General features: G+C 54.5%; 1 protein-coding gene across 3 annotated transcripts; it reads left to right on the top strand.

Annotated features, from left to right (window-relative positions):
• The first annotated feature begins 5,402 nt into the window (after window positions 1–5,402).
• FHL3 (four and a half LIM domains 3) lies at window positions 5,403–14,142 on the top strand. 3 transcript variants are annotated; one of them, XM_074380555.1, is made up of 6 exons: window positions 5,403–5,533; window positions 11,478–11,653; window positions 11,761–11,935; window positions 12,779–12,948; window positions 13,041–13,223; window positions 13,352–14,142. In XM_074380555.1, exons 2-6 carry the CDS (start codon window positions 11,498–11,500, stop codon window positions 13,565–13,567), a joined length of 900 nt encoding a protein of 299 aa, XP_074236656.1. In that variant the 5' UTR covers window positions 5,403–5,533; window positions 11,478–11,497; the 3' UTR covers window positions 13,568–14,142. The 3 variants fall into 3 exon arrangements, with proteins under 3 accessions (XP_074236656.1, XP_039330324.1, XP_039330325.1); XM_039474390.2 differs by having other exon boundaries at window positions 5,404–5,618; XM_039474391.2 differs by having other exon boundaries at window positions 5,405–5,618; window positions 13,041–13,227.

Raw genomic sequence — 14,142 nt, 5'->3', positions numbered from 1 at the left:
GCATTCCAACCTGGACAACAAGAGCAAAACTCCTTCTCAAAAAATAAAATAAAGTAAAATAAAATGGAGTTACTATCGTTATTTTTATTATTACTAAACCTGCTCTAAGTTTACAGAGAGGACTGGGCATAGTAAAGCATTCTAGAGGCATTTGGTTTCTTTTCCACCACATGAAACAGGGTGTATAATTGCACCCCTTTCTCATGACAGGGGTTACTCCTCCAGCTAAGGAGCTCTGAGGAAATCCTCTCCTTAGTCCCCAGAAATGCCAGTCCAGTTGACCAGTGGGCATGAAAGAGCTCAAAGTATGAGTTTGAGCCTTGCCCATTTAGGGCCTCTTGCATTAAAAAAATTTCATCTCATTTGTCACTTATGATTGGAAGACGAGGCCCTTTATAACCTGACCCATCCCATGCCCACCTTTCCAACCTTGTTTCCATCAAGAAGACCAGCTATCAGGCACAGTGACTAGGTGGCAGCCCCAGCCACTCCTGCCTCTTCCCCTGAAGAAGGCACTGGGTGATCAGCATACCCAAGAGAAGCTAGCTCTGTACATTAGACATGGGGACCCTGGTGTCAGCCCTAGTTTTATATCTGTCACCTACTGGCTTGTGATTTGAGGCCATGATGTCATATACTCTGAGCTTGTCTCACTCTGTCAAATAGTGATGACGATAATTATTATAATAAACACCTCATCTGGTTTTTGTGGGGACTGAAGGAGGTAATAACTAGCACGTGGCATGGTGCCCTTCACACAGTCAACCTTTAACCACATTAGTTCTCACTCTGCCCTCCCCACCTCCCATGCTCTGTAAAAGTCTCTTACTTATTTCAGCCTCTCCACCCACAAATTCAATGTCCAGCTTGGGGTCACAAGGAAAGTTTCTGGACGGCCAGGCACAGTGGCTCATGCCTGTAATCACAGCATATTGGGAGGCCGAGGCAGGCAGATCACTTGAGGTCAAGAGTTAACAACCAGCCTGGTCAACATGGAGAAACCCCATCTCCACTAAAAATACAAAAATTGGTGGGGCGTGGTGGCACGTGCCTGTACTCTCAACTACTCAAGAGGCTGAGGCAGAAGAATAGCTTGAACCTGGGAGGTGGGCATTGCAGTGAGCTCAGATTGCTCCACTGCACTCCAACCTGGGCGACAGAGTGAGGCTCTGTCAAAAAAAAAAAAAAAAAGCTGGACATGATGGCTCACACCTATAATCCCAACACTTTGGGAGGCCGAGGCAGGCGGACCACAAGGTTGGGAGTTCGAGACCAGCCTGGCCAATACGGTGAAACCCCATCTCTACTAAAAATACAAAAATTAGCTGGGTGTGGTGGTGCACGCCTGTAATCCCAGCTACTCCGGAGGCTGAGGCAGGAGAATCACTTAAACCCAGGAGGCAGAGGTTGCAGTGAGCAGAGATTGCACCACTGCACTCCAGCCTGGATGACAGAGCAAGACTCACTCTCAGGAAAATCAAAATAAAAATAAAAGAAGGCATCTGGGCAATTTGGAAGAGGTTATCTGCCAAGCCTTGAGGCCTGCAAAGGCTGTAGGCAGGCAGTATAAGAGTCAGCAATACACCCAGAGAAGAAAGCCTGTGTTCTCACCAGGGGGAAGGAAGCCTGTGGTTACAGGCATCACGGAGTGATTCACCAACCCAGAAGAAACCATGAGAGGCCTGTCAGTAGCCACCCAGAGCCTTCTTTTAAAAATCCTTGCAGGGTAAAAAAAATAGCAGGGGTATCCTAAGAACAAGATAAAGGGCCGGGCGCGGTGGCTCAAGCCTGTAATCCCAGCACTTTGGGAGGCCGAGGCGGGTGAATCACGAGGTCAAGAGATCGAGACCATCCTGGTCAACATGGTGAAACACCGTCTCTACTGAAAAAAAAAAAACAAAACATTAGCTGGGCATGGTGGCGCGTGCCTGTAATCCCAGCTACTCAGGAGGCTGAGGCAGGAGAATTTCCTGAACCCAGGAGGCGGAGGTTGCGGTGAACCGAGATCGCGCCATTGCACTCCAGCCTCGGTAACAAGAGTGAAACTCCGTCTCAAAAAAAAAAAAAAAAAAAAAAAAAAGAACAAGATAAAGAAGAGTACGTGGGGACCTCCAGGGTGACTGAGGGACAACAGGCTTCTACTCACCCAAGGCCAGTCGTGCAGCTCCCGGGCTCTGCTTCCAGCCCCAGTTCAGACACACCTGTTTCCCAGGGAGGGGGGAGGATAGATAGGGAACAGGAACAGGGAGTCCGCGTGGCTGATCCCTAGACTTTCCTGGGGCACGTCCTCCTGGGCCAGCGAAAATAGAGTGAGCAGGGAAATGTGAGCCCACTGGGGAGTGGAAATTGAGACGGGGAGACACAGCTTCCCTGTGGGCAGCTTGCCCCTAGGCTGGTTTCCCTAGCCCAGGTGGGCCCAAGCCAGATAGCTAACTTTCTCTGACCCCCAAACTCCAAGTCCAAGCAGCTGAACCTTAACATTTGACCATGAAAGGGGGACTGTCCCCACATATTGACAGCCTATTATGTGCTCTCATCCAATCTTTACAACAATGCTGTGAGGCAGTCATTCACTTTACACAGCAAGAAGACTGAGGTTTATAGAGATAAAATGACTACAGATACTAGAGCCTAGTGGTGAAGCTCATTTTTGGCATAAGCACTATGACATCTGACTGTCTAGATTTGATTTTTATTTCCCTCACCCCCAAGATGGAGTCGTGCTCTGTCTGTCACCCAGGCTGCAGTGCAGTGGCACAATCTCGGCTCACTGCAACCTCCGCTTCCCAGGAGGTTGGATCAAGCAATTCTCCTGCCTCAGCCTCCTGAGTAACCGGGATTACAGGCAAGTGCCGCCACGCCCGGTCAATTTTTGTATTCTTCGTAGAGATGGGGTTTCACCATGTTGGCCAGGCTGGTCTCAAACTCTTGACCTCATGATCTGTCCACCTCAGCCTCCCAAAGGGCTGGGATTACAGGCAAGAGCTACCATGCCCAGCCAACCATCTGGATTTGAATCCTAACTTTGCCTTTATTACCTGTGTCACCCTTGCCAGGTTACTTAATCTCTCTATGCCTCCATTTTCTCATCTTTAAAATGGGGATAAAAATATATATTTAGACCAGGTGTGGTGCCTCATGCCTGTAATCCCAGCACTTTGCGGGGCTGAGGCCAGAGAATCATTTGAGCCCAGGAGTTCAAGACCAGCCTGGGCAACATAATAAGGCACCTGCTTCTACAAAAAATAAAAATTAAAATTAATTAGCTAGGTGTGGTGGCCCATGCCTGTCTGTAATCCCAGCTACTTGGGAGACTGAGGTCAGAGGATCAGTTGAGCCCAGGAGGTTAAGGTTACAGTGAGCCACTGCACTCCAGCCTGGAGCAACACACAGTATCAAAACAAACAAACAAACAAATATATATATATATATATATTTAATAAAGTTCTTGAATGATAAGGTATGTTAATATATGTAAAGTGTTTAGCACTGGTGCCAAAAAAGAACTCAGGAAGTACTGGCTCTTATTATGACTATTTAGGAGGGATTAGAGCCATGCATCAAGAACAGAGATTCCAATACTCTGCCTTTCATCGGGCCCTTCTGCACCTACTCATAAACTCCCGCTTTCTGAAGGCTCCCCACCTTTGCCCTCCTATCAACCCAGAGCTGACCTCCTCTTGATACCTACTCCACCAAGACTGAGTAGTCTTCACTGCTCTTCCCTGGGCTGGGAGTTTCTTACACCCACCAGATAAACCCCAGAGAGGCCAGGTGCAGTGGCTCATGGCACTTTGGGAGGTTGAGGCAGGCAGATCATGAGGTCAGGAGTTCAAGACCAGCCTAGCCAATATGGTGAAACCCCGTCTCTGCTAAAAATACAAAAATATTAGCCAGGCATGGTGGCATGCACCTGTAGTCCCAGCTACTTGAGAGGCTGAGGCAGAAAAATCGCTTGAACCTGAAATGTGGAGGTTGCAGTGAGCGGAGATCATGCCACTGCACTCCAGCCTGAGTGGCAGAGAGACTCTGTCTCAAAAAAAAAAAAAAAAAGAAAGAAAGAAAAAAAATCCCAGAGAAAGGCCCCATCCATGGGCTGGATGCTCACTGCCTGGACTCTAGAGAGCAGATGCCTATGATCCAAACTGAGGATGTTAGAGGGACATGCATCCTGAAGCAGTGTCTGTCATCCATTCATTCATCAGATGTTTATGATGTGCTGGACCCTGGGTTAAGTACTGAGAAGGCAGTGGTGAACAAAAAGGAGCCCTGCCTTCATGGCTCTTACCATTTAGGCAGCAACAGCAATAATAAACAAGCAATGATTTAATTTTGAAAGGAAACCAGGCCTGGAAGGTGACTTGGGAACCAGGAACCCAGGCATGACACAGAAATGGGAGGGAAGTGTTCTCAGGAGCCCCAGCCTGGGAGGGTGTTAGTCCCTCCCTTGAGAGCTCGGCTGCACCCAGCCTGGGGTGTGGGGAGGTCTCTGCAGGCACCTGAATCTTCACTCTAGATGCTAAGGTTATTCCGGGGTTGGTTTGCTGTCTCTTGTTTCCCCAAACAGCACAGTAGAGCCTCCTGCCTCCCTCCTTCCCCACCCTTCCAGACCAAGGCTATTTATTCCTAGTGACAAGCCTGAGGATCCCGGGGGGAGGAGGGGGTGGCCTCAGGGACCTGGAGGGGCCTCGTATCCCTAGCAGGCGCCAGTCCTTCCTCACAGACACTGCAGAGGTCCCTTCCCCTCTCCTCCACCACCCCTGCGGCGCCCCATCTTCTCACACTCCTCACACTCCTCCCTAGAAGCCCGAAGATCATGGGGTCAAGGATTAGGGTCTCCCCCACCGAGCTTCAAAGGTCAAAACTATTCCTGGGCACTGCGGAAACCCAGGCAAGGCAGGACTTCTCAGTGTCAGGAGGCCGCTGGAGGTGGGGAGGTGGTTACCCCTGTTTTTGCCACTCAAAGTTGTGGAATAAAATCCTATGGTGAGGAGGGGTCCTCTCTTTGCCCCATGTTTTCAGAGAACACTTTGATGCCCGCTGACAGGCTCAAGACAGCAGAGTCAAAACCTCCTCTTCCAGCCTGGATTAAGGCAGGGTTGAGTGTCACCCCTAGGGGTAAGGTGGGGCGGGGGTTGGGGGGGAGATCCGAGGAGGCCAGAAGCCTCTTCCCCAATGGACTGTGGTCTGCGGGGTCTGGTGCCGCCGGCCTGAGATGGAATACAGCAGTCTCCCTCTGGCAGCTGGGGATGGGGGTGGGAGGGGAGGACAGCAGCGGCGGCGGGGAGGGGACAGGGGCGGGGTCCCGGCTGCCCGAAGGTTGGGAGCGCCAGGTTAGGCCGGGCGGGAGGAGGGGGCGGGGTCTGGCCCCCGCGGCGGGCCTGGGGGCCGGGGGCGGGGGCCGGGCGGGGCGGGCCGGCGCTCACTTCCTCGGGGAGGGGTTGGGGCCGCGCTCCCACTCGCCCACACGGTCCGTCTGCAGTCGGCAGCCTCGCCGGCAGCTCGCTCGGCCCCCGCTCGGCCCGGCCCGCAGGTAGGAGCCACCGAGGGACGAGGCGCCGGGTTCCCGGCCCCGCCCGCGCCGCGCGCCGCCCGCCCGCGCGCCGGCCCGCTTCGAGGTGAGCGCCCCGCCGACCCCGGCTCCCAGCCTCGGCCGTCCTCCCCCGCGCCCGGGCCGGGGAGCGAGCGGACCCGCGGAGGGCTGAGGCCAGCCGCGGCCCCAACCCCTGTCCCCGCCTGGCTCTGGCCGCGGGCGCCCGGGACACGCCGAGCCCGGGAGAGCGCCCGCTCGGACTGGACCCCTCCGGGTTGCCCGGCGGGGCGGGGGCGGGGGCGGCCGCGAGAGTTGGTCGGGGGAGGGGGGCTAAGTTTGAAATAGAAAAGCCAGAAACAGACAGACAGACAGACCGAGCAGGAGCGCTGGAGAAACTGAGGTTCTCGGAAAGCCTGGTGGAGCGAGAGACCGAGACAGGCAGGGACTCGAGGCACAGGAGGCTACTGAGATCATTGAAACAAGGACACACTGGGCGTACGGAGTTAGCGGTGGACAGACCCGAGGCATGGGGGCCGTCCCAGGCTTTGTGGAGCATTTTCAGAAAAAGCTTAGGTAGAACCCCAGCGAACACACTGCTAGGGCCCTTCTCTGGGCCTTGGAGGTGCCCTGCGGCGTGGGTGTCAGTGGCATCATGCTGAGTCTGCTCTCTGAGGCCTGCAGAGACACTGAGAGACTAGAGACAGAGACATTCAGGTATGCAGAGATGGCGAAAGAGACCTGGATGCAGAGACAGAGAAAGGGAGGTGGTGAGCATTGAGACATTAAGCCATGTAGCCAAGAAGAGACCAAGACTTGAGATCCACAGAGGCATGGGCCCTCTGGGGGACAGGCAGTCAAGATACAGGGCCGTCCAAAACCTAAAGACAGCCGCTGAAGTGTGCCCAGACTGAGATGCTGCGTGGAGCAGAGACAGAGACTTAGTGGAGGCAGAGAGACCTATGTGGGCTGACAGCTTACAGGACAGCCCCTGACAGACCCAGGCCTGAACCACTGGGGAAACAGTAACTCTGAGCTCACTGATCCCCCAGGAGACAGAGGCCCTGAGACAGTAAGTTCGAGATCAATAAGAGCCCCATGCACACACACAGCCACCAAGATAGCCCCAACTTATTTTTAAACTCAAATCTTGGACGGGCTGCCTCAGCCCTGGGGGACCGGGGTGAATGAACTGTTCTGTTCATCTCCTGTCCCCAGAGCAGCTGCGGGATCCTGCTCCCCAACCCCCTTCCCTAAACTTCTCTGACTTTCAGGTCCCATGGGGGAGAGCAGACCTTGGAACGGTTGGTGCCCAGTTGCAGAGGGTGAGGGTTGGGGGAGTTGAATTTCTCCCTTCAAGTCTCCTGTCAGCTTCTAGAAGGTGGGGGAGGGGTCTGTTCTGATCCTGACTCACAGCTGTGGGACCTGGCCAGGGTCCTCCTGGACAGTGGGTGTGTTGGGGGTGGGGGACAGAGGGTTGAATGGTTGGCATGGGTCATTGGAAAGGCTTCTGGGTGCCTTCCAATCACAGGGCTAGCAGCTGGGGAGAAGAGCCAGGCTCTGTTGCATCTCCTGTCACCCTGCCCTTACAAGCTGACCATCTCCTTCATCACCAGGGCAGCATTTTTAGGGAGAGAGCAGAGCTCTGTGCTGGGAGGCAGGGTATCTGGGTCCTGATACCTAAGTGATCTTGGGCATGACCCTGCTCTGTTCCTGCCCTCCTTGTGCTCAATTGTAAAATGGGGATGATACTCTGTCCTTCCTGCCTTTTGTGAGATCTGATGAGATGGGATAGGCATGGACTTTGCAAGTGGCAAAACAGCATGCAGCTGTCTAACACCCGTGGACCTGTGTGAGAGATCTCAGAGTCATGCTTACTAGAGTCAGGCTGACCAGGCTGGAGTGACCAGGACACTGGCCCCACTGGTGTCTTCCGCAAGCCCCATGGGCCTGGGGCCTCCTGTTCTCTCCCTGGGCCTACACTGAGAATGTCCAGGTCAAATTTCAGGACAGGCTGGGCACAGTGGCTCAAGCCTGTAACCCCAGCACTTTGGGAGGCTGAGGCTGGAGGATCACTTGAGGCCAGGAGTTAAAAGACCAGCCTGGGCAACATAGTTGGACACCCATCTCTTCAAAAAAAATAGAAAAACCTAGCTGAGCATGGTGGCACATGGCTGTAGTCCCAACTACTCAGGCTGAGGCAGGTGGCTTGCTAGAACCCAGAAGTTACTTTTTTTGTTTTTTGAGAGAGAATTTTGCTCTTGTCGACCAGGCTGGAGTGCAATGACACAATCTCACTTCACTGCAACTTACACCTCCAGAGTTCAAGCAATTCTCCTGCCTCAGCCTCTAGTAGCTGTGATTACAGGCGCCCACCACCATGCCCTGTTAATTTTTGTCTTTTTAGTAGAGATGGGGTTTCACCATGTTGACCAGCTGGTCTTGAACTACTGACCTCAGGTGATCCACCTACTTTGGCCTCCCAAAGTGCTGGGATTACAGGCGTGAGCCACCTCACCTGGCCGAGCTCAGAAGTTTGAGGCTTCTGTGAGCCATGATTGTGCCACTGCACTCCAGCCCTGGCAACAGAGTGAGACTCCAACTCAAAAAAAAAAAAGGCTGAGCCAGGCTGGCCAATATGGCAAAACTCTGTCTCTACTAAAAATAAAAAAATTAGCTGGGCATGGTGATGTGCACCTGTAATCCCAGCTACTCTGGGAGCTGAGGCAGGAGAATTGCTTGAACCCTGGAGGTGGTGATGGCAGTGAGCCAAGATTACATTACTGCACTCCAGCCTGGGTGACAGAGTGAGACCCTGTCTCAAAAAAAAAAAAAAAAAAAAAAATCTGGCCTGGGCATGGTGACTCACGCCTGTAATCCCAGCACTTTAGCCAAGGAAGCAAGAGGATAGCTTGAGCCCAGAAGTTTGAGACCAGCCTGGGCAACATATTGAGACCCCCATCTCTATTTAAAAATTCCAGTCCTGGCCAGGCGCGGTGGCTCACACCTGTAATCCCAGCACTTTGGAAGGCCAAGGTGATCAGACCACAAGGTCAAGAGATTGAGACTATCCGCTAATATGGTAAAAACCCTGTCTCTACTAAAAATGCAAAAATTAGCTGTGTCTGGTGGTACATGCCTGTAGTCCCAGCTACTTGGGAGGCTGAGGCAGAAGAATCGCTTGAACCCAGGAGGTGGAGGTTGCGGTGAGCTGAGATCGCGCCACTGCACTCCAGCCTGGGCAACAGAGCAAGGTTCTGTCTCAAAAAAAAAAAAAAAAAAAAAAAAAAAATTCCACTTCAGCTCCTTGTTGTGAAACTGCTGTCTGGCCACAGTATGAGAGAGGATGCTAACAGTAAAAATACTGATAGCTACCATTTTCTGAGTATTTATTATCTGCCAGGTGCTTTACAATTATCATCACATTTAAGCCTGACAACAACCTTAGGAGGTAGGAAGTAGTAGTATCTCATGTAATTCGATGGGAAAACAAGCTTAGGGAGCTTAAGTGACTTGCCCAAGGTCACCCAGTTAGTAAGCATAGGAGCTGGGATTCAAACCTTGCAGCTTGAGCTGCTCCACACACCACAGCCAGTTACGCAGCTCCGGAAGGTTCCCTGGGAGGTGTCTTGTCGGGGGGGAGGGGGAGATTGTTGGGGGTGCAGGGGTTGAGAGCCATCTGTAGAGGAGCAGTCTCCCGCGGGCCCTGCCCCACTGCCAGCCAGGAAGGAATACAAACTTGGCTCCCCTCAGTCCCCAGCCTAGCCAGGGAAAAGGGCAGGGAGAGGGGTATGGGCAGAGACAGGTGGGCCTTGATGGTGCCCTTCACTCTGTCCTCATCAGAGCCCAGCTGGATACACTAGGACATTGGAGATTCTGGGAAGGAAATAGAAGCCATGCCCATACCCTATTTGGGTTGCCCTGGTCTCAGAGTGCTGACTGTCTCTCAGGGGGTGGACCCAGGGCTAGCCTGAGCCTGAGATGGTGGCAGCCGCAGTGGGCCAAGCCAAGAAGGAAGGAAGAGGCCCAGGCACCCGCTGTGGACGCATTCCACCTGTGTGGCCCCCTGCTGCCCTGTGGCTGACAGCCCAGGCAATCCTCAGATGTTGGGCCAGAGGAAACCTGGGTCTGAGTGGCAGGAAGCGGACTGAGAAGGAGGAGTATCTTCTCTACCCTATGCCATAGCCCCCACCCCAGGAGTCCCAGCTCTAAAGACCCTGGCTCCTGGTGGCCTCATGCCCTGGCCTGGGGTGCGAGCTCACTGTCCCATTGCACAGAGGCTTGATGTATGGAGAGTAGGCCTCCAAGCTAGGGGCATCTATCTGCTGGTGCCTGGAGTCTGAACTTCAAGCCAGAGCAGTGCTAGTCAAGAATGTTGAGCTGGGGGTGGATGAGAAAAGGAGGACTTTTCCTTCAACTTGAGCCAGGGCAGGCCCTGGTGACTGCCAGTCACCGGGGCCTTGTGGGAGAGTGGGTTGGTGAATTCCTTTGTATGTGCCTGTAACTTCCCCCGGTTCATCCACAGCTGTGAGAACATCCCCTTCCTATGGGTCCTGGTGGGTCCTCTCCATACCCCAGGATCCCAGCCCTTAGAGAGCAGGCTTCATGATGGAGGAGAGCAGGGGTGGAAGCTCTGACTTTGGGACTAGAGACTGGAATCGGGGACAACAGAAAGGTCTGGGAACCCCACTTCCCTACCGCTCCACTCCCCGGGCTCCTGTTCCAGAGGCAGCTGTGTGGATGACCTCATCCCGCAAACATGCTTTGTTCCTGAGAAAATGGAAAGTGTCTGAGGTTTGGTGGGGGGCTGGGTGTCTCCAGCAGCAGCTCTCAGGGCTCCCCCTTGTCCTACCCCCCCACCCAAGATGGGGCCTGACTGGGGAGAAAATGTCTTCACTGGCGCTTGTTCTCTCTCCTTTCAGCTCCCTAGTCCCAAATCCTGAGGAATCAGAAAAGGTGGGAGATCGACTGTCTCTCCCAGAGGCAGTGGGAGGGAAATCATGACCCCAGGGGCTGGAAAGGTCCTGGGGTTTTGCCAGCTGCTAGCAAGAGGTGGCAGGGGCACACTGCACTCTCAGTCTGTCTCCAGTTCCTCTCGGCCTCCCGCGACACTTCATTTTCCCTTTTTCTCCCCATTGCTGGCAGAACCTGACATCTGGCCATCTGTGCCGCCACAGCTGCTGCAGATGTTTGAGGCCAAGGCTGTCCAAGCTGGTGTGACCAGAGACACAGCGGGGGTGGGAGGATGAGGGCAGAGGGTCTAGCTGGGGAAGCCGGGCTGTGTCCAGCTTGCAGGATTTCCTTCCTGCTTGAGCCTAAGCTGAGCCTCTGAAGTTCCCCTTGCTTGGCTGATTCTCCCGGAGGGAAGGCCCAACCTCTCACACTGGCCTCCTCCACCATTCATCAGTCCAGCATCTCTCTAGCATTCCACTGTTTTCTGGACCAGGAGGGGCCGAGAACAGCCCATTCCCATCTCTCAGTTCTGTACTCCAGAGCTCTGGATAAGGGTTCCTTTAAAGTCCCTTCCTGGGAGTCAGGAGAGGGTGGGAGTACTGTTCATATGGAGTAGAGTGGGGTGGCTCCCTGCCCCTGCTTCTCCCACGCTGGGGACAGTCGGGACAGTGGAGGCTAAACGCTGGCTGGGGCAGGAAATGAGTCACTGACCCAGGAAAAGCCCCCTCCCCCTAGATCTGCTAGGGCCTAGATAAGAAAACAACTTCTGCTTCCTGGTTTTTTCCTGACCTCTTCCTACCCCCAGTTAAATACAGAAAGAAATATGCAGAACTCCTAGTTTCCCGGAAGCACCCTTTCCCCATCCCCACCTAACTCTGAACCGGCATTTCCTATGCCAGGTCTCTTGCTGTGTTTTGAATGCAGAGGACTCTTTGCCAGGAGCCAAGTCACAGCCCCTCTGTGTGACCCCAGTTCTACCTTGTGTCCCTCACAGGGTTCTCTCCCCTTGCCACCATGAGCGAGTCATTTGACTGTGCAAAATGCAGCGAGTCCCTCTATGGACGCAAGTACATCCAGACAGACAGCGGCCCCTACTGTGTGCCCTGCTATGACAATACCTTTGCCAACACCTGTGCTGAGTGCCAGCAGCTTATCGGGCATGACTCGAGGGTAAGGAGAGGACCAGGCTGGGCAGGAGGTGGGTGGTGACCAGAGGGAGGGGGCAAAGGATGGATCCACCAGGCCTGGGTGCCAGCGTCCCGCTGTGTTCCCCACAGGAGCTTTTCTATGAAGACCGCCACTTCCACGAGGGCTGCTTCCGCTGCTGCCGCTGCCAGCGCTCACTCGCCGATGAACCCTTCACCTGCCAGGACAGTGAGCTGCTCTGCAATGACTGCTACTGCAGTGCGTTTTCCTCGCAGTGCTCCGCCTGTGGGGAAACTGTCATGCCTGGTATGTCCCCAAGGGGCTCAGCTTGTGTGAGAACTGGCGTGCCTGGCGTCTGTGTAGGGTCTTGGCATGTCTGTCTCATACGTGGAGACTTGGTCTGTGTAAAGACCTGCACACACACCGCGTTTCTGGAAATGTAGTGTATGCAGTATCTGTTTGCCTGGTCTCCTGGGGGCTCACTATGTGCTGGCAGATTGACGCATTTGATACATCCTTGGAGGCTTAGCATGTGTGAATATCTGCATGTTTGGTACATGTAGGTGCTAGAGGCGTGCTGAGACTGTCATGCTCGGTGCATTGGGTCTTAGCGTGTGCAGAGGCAGGTACACAGAGGGCTTAACGTGTGGGGACCTGCATGCCTAACAGAAATGTTGGGATTCAGCACATACGGAGAATGGTGTGCCGAGGAGATGCGAGGGCTTAGCATGTACTGAACCTGTCATGCCCAGGGCATTAGGACTTAGTGCGGGCAGATACTTACTTGCCTGGCACATGTGGGGTCCCATGTGAGTGCTGAAACCATCACATCTGTTATATGAGGGTTTGGAACACAGTGAGACTTCATGAGTGTTACATGGAGGCTTGCTGTGTACTGAAATAGTCATATCAGGGACATATAGGGGCTTAACATATGCCAAAATCCTCATGTCTAGCACGTGCTGAGTCATCATGTCTGGTGTCTAGGAAGAGGTTAGCATGCGTAATGTACATGGGGGGTCTTGCTGCATGTGCATGGACGTCACCCTGCTCAGGCTGTGAGAGCAGTGGAGACTCTGGGGATGTAACAGAGCATGGCCCTCAGGAGCATGTGACACAGCCTCTGAGTGGAACCCCTGTTCCCCACAGGTTCCCGGAAGCTGGAGTACGGAGGCCAGACGTGGCATGAGCACTGCTTCCTGTGCAGTGGCTGCGAGCAGCCACTGGGCTCCCGTTCTTTTGTGCCCGACAAGGGTGCTCACTACTGCGTGCCCTGCTATGAGAACAAGTTTGCTCCTCGCTGCGCCCGCTGCAGCAAGGTGGGGGCTGGGCCAGCCAGGTGGGGGTGAGTAAGGCCCGTTCTGGGGTGGGAATCGCCACTCATACCTACTAATGGATGCTGCCCCCACAGACGCTGACACAGGGTGGAGTGACATACCGTGATCAGCCCTGGCATCGGGAATGTCTGGTCTGTACTGGGTGCCAGACGCCCCTGGCAGGGCAGCAGTTCACCTCCCGGGATGAAGATCCCTACTGTGTGGCCTGTTTTGGAGAACTCTTTGCACCTAAGTGCAGCAGCTGCAAGAGCCCCATCGTAGGTGGGACAAGGGTCAAAGAACGGAGCGGGCAGGGTGCAGGCAAGGGAGTGGGATGTGGTATTGGGCAAGGTTGAGGGCCAGACCATCCCCAGATCTGCAGAGCTAACTTCCGGCCTCCCTCCAGGACTCGGTGGAGGCAAGTATGTGTCCTTTGAAGACCGACACTGGCACCACAACTGCTTCTCCTGCGCCCGCTGCTCCACCTCCCTGGTGGGCCAAGGCTTCGTGCCGGATGGAGACCAAGTGCTCTGCCAGGGCTGCAGCCAGGCAGGGCCCTGAGCCAGGGCTCCTGCGCCCAGGCTTTCCAGTACCACTGCCCCAGGACTGGCTCCTCTTCTAAACCACCTCTGGGACCCAGCCCCTCCCCAACGTGGGTCTCTCTCTGGGCTCCGGGATTGTCTCCCCACTCCAGCATCCCCAAACTGGTGCTCCCTGAGCCAGGCCCCCAAACCTGGCTTTTACGGAGCCTCCATGAGTCAAGCCCCCTCCCCACACCTGGACTCCAGAACTCAGCCCTCTGCCCTGCAGTGTGGCCTCCCAGACTGAGTCCTCTCCTCAAAGCAGGGCTCTAGACTCCAGCCCTCCAAACCTGGACTCTGGGACCTAGGCCCCCTTAAACCTAGACTTCTCTTTATAGATTTTAGGTCTCCTATGGGTGCCTGAGAAGTCCTCAAAAGTGACTGTTCCCAGGCTTGACCCACCCCGCCCTATCCCCGGGGCTGAGGCTGGCTGTGGGGGCAGCAGATCAGGGGCCCACTGATTAGGGGGCCCTAGGGGACAGGGTGCTGCCCGGCCTGTGTCCACCAAGTGTCTCCTCATTTTATTTCAGCTCCATTTTGCCCAGAGATGGGCGGAGGGGTGAGATTGGCTCACCCCCCTTCTAGATTCTGCAATAAAGCTGTGTGAGGAAGCAGG

This window comes from Saimiri boliviensis, chromosome 11 (assembly GCF_048565385.1).
Source record: "Saimiri boliviensis isolate mSaiBol1 chromosome 11, mSaiBol1.pri, whole genome shotgun sequence".
NCBI lineage: Eukaryota > Metazoa > Chordata > Mammalia > Primates > Cebidae > Saimiri > Saimiri boliviensis.
This window is presented reverse-complemented; position numbering and strand designations above follow the sequence as displayed.

Bases quoted from the DNA above. Each gene is read 5' to 3' on its own strand.
- FHL3 (XM_074380555.1), top strand. From the start codon at position 11,498: ATGAGCGAGTCATTTGACTGTGCAAAATGCAGCGAGTCCCTCTATGGA. The intron at 12,949-13,040 runs GTGGGGGCTGGG...CTGCCCCCACAG, and splicing joins GCTGCGCCCGCTGCAGCAAG to ACGCTGACACAGGGTGGAGT. The intron at 13,224-13,351 runs GTAGGTGGGACA...GCCTCCCTCCAG, and splicing joins GCAGCTGCAAGAGCCCCATC to GACTCGGTGGAGGCAAGTAT.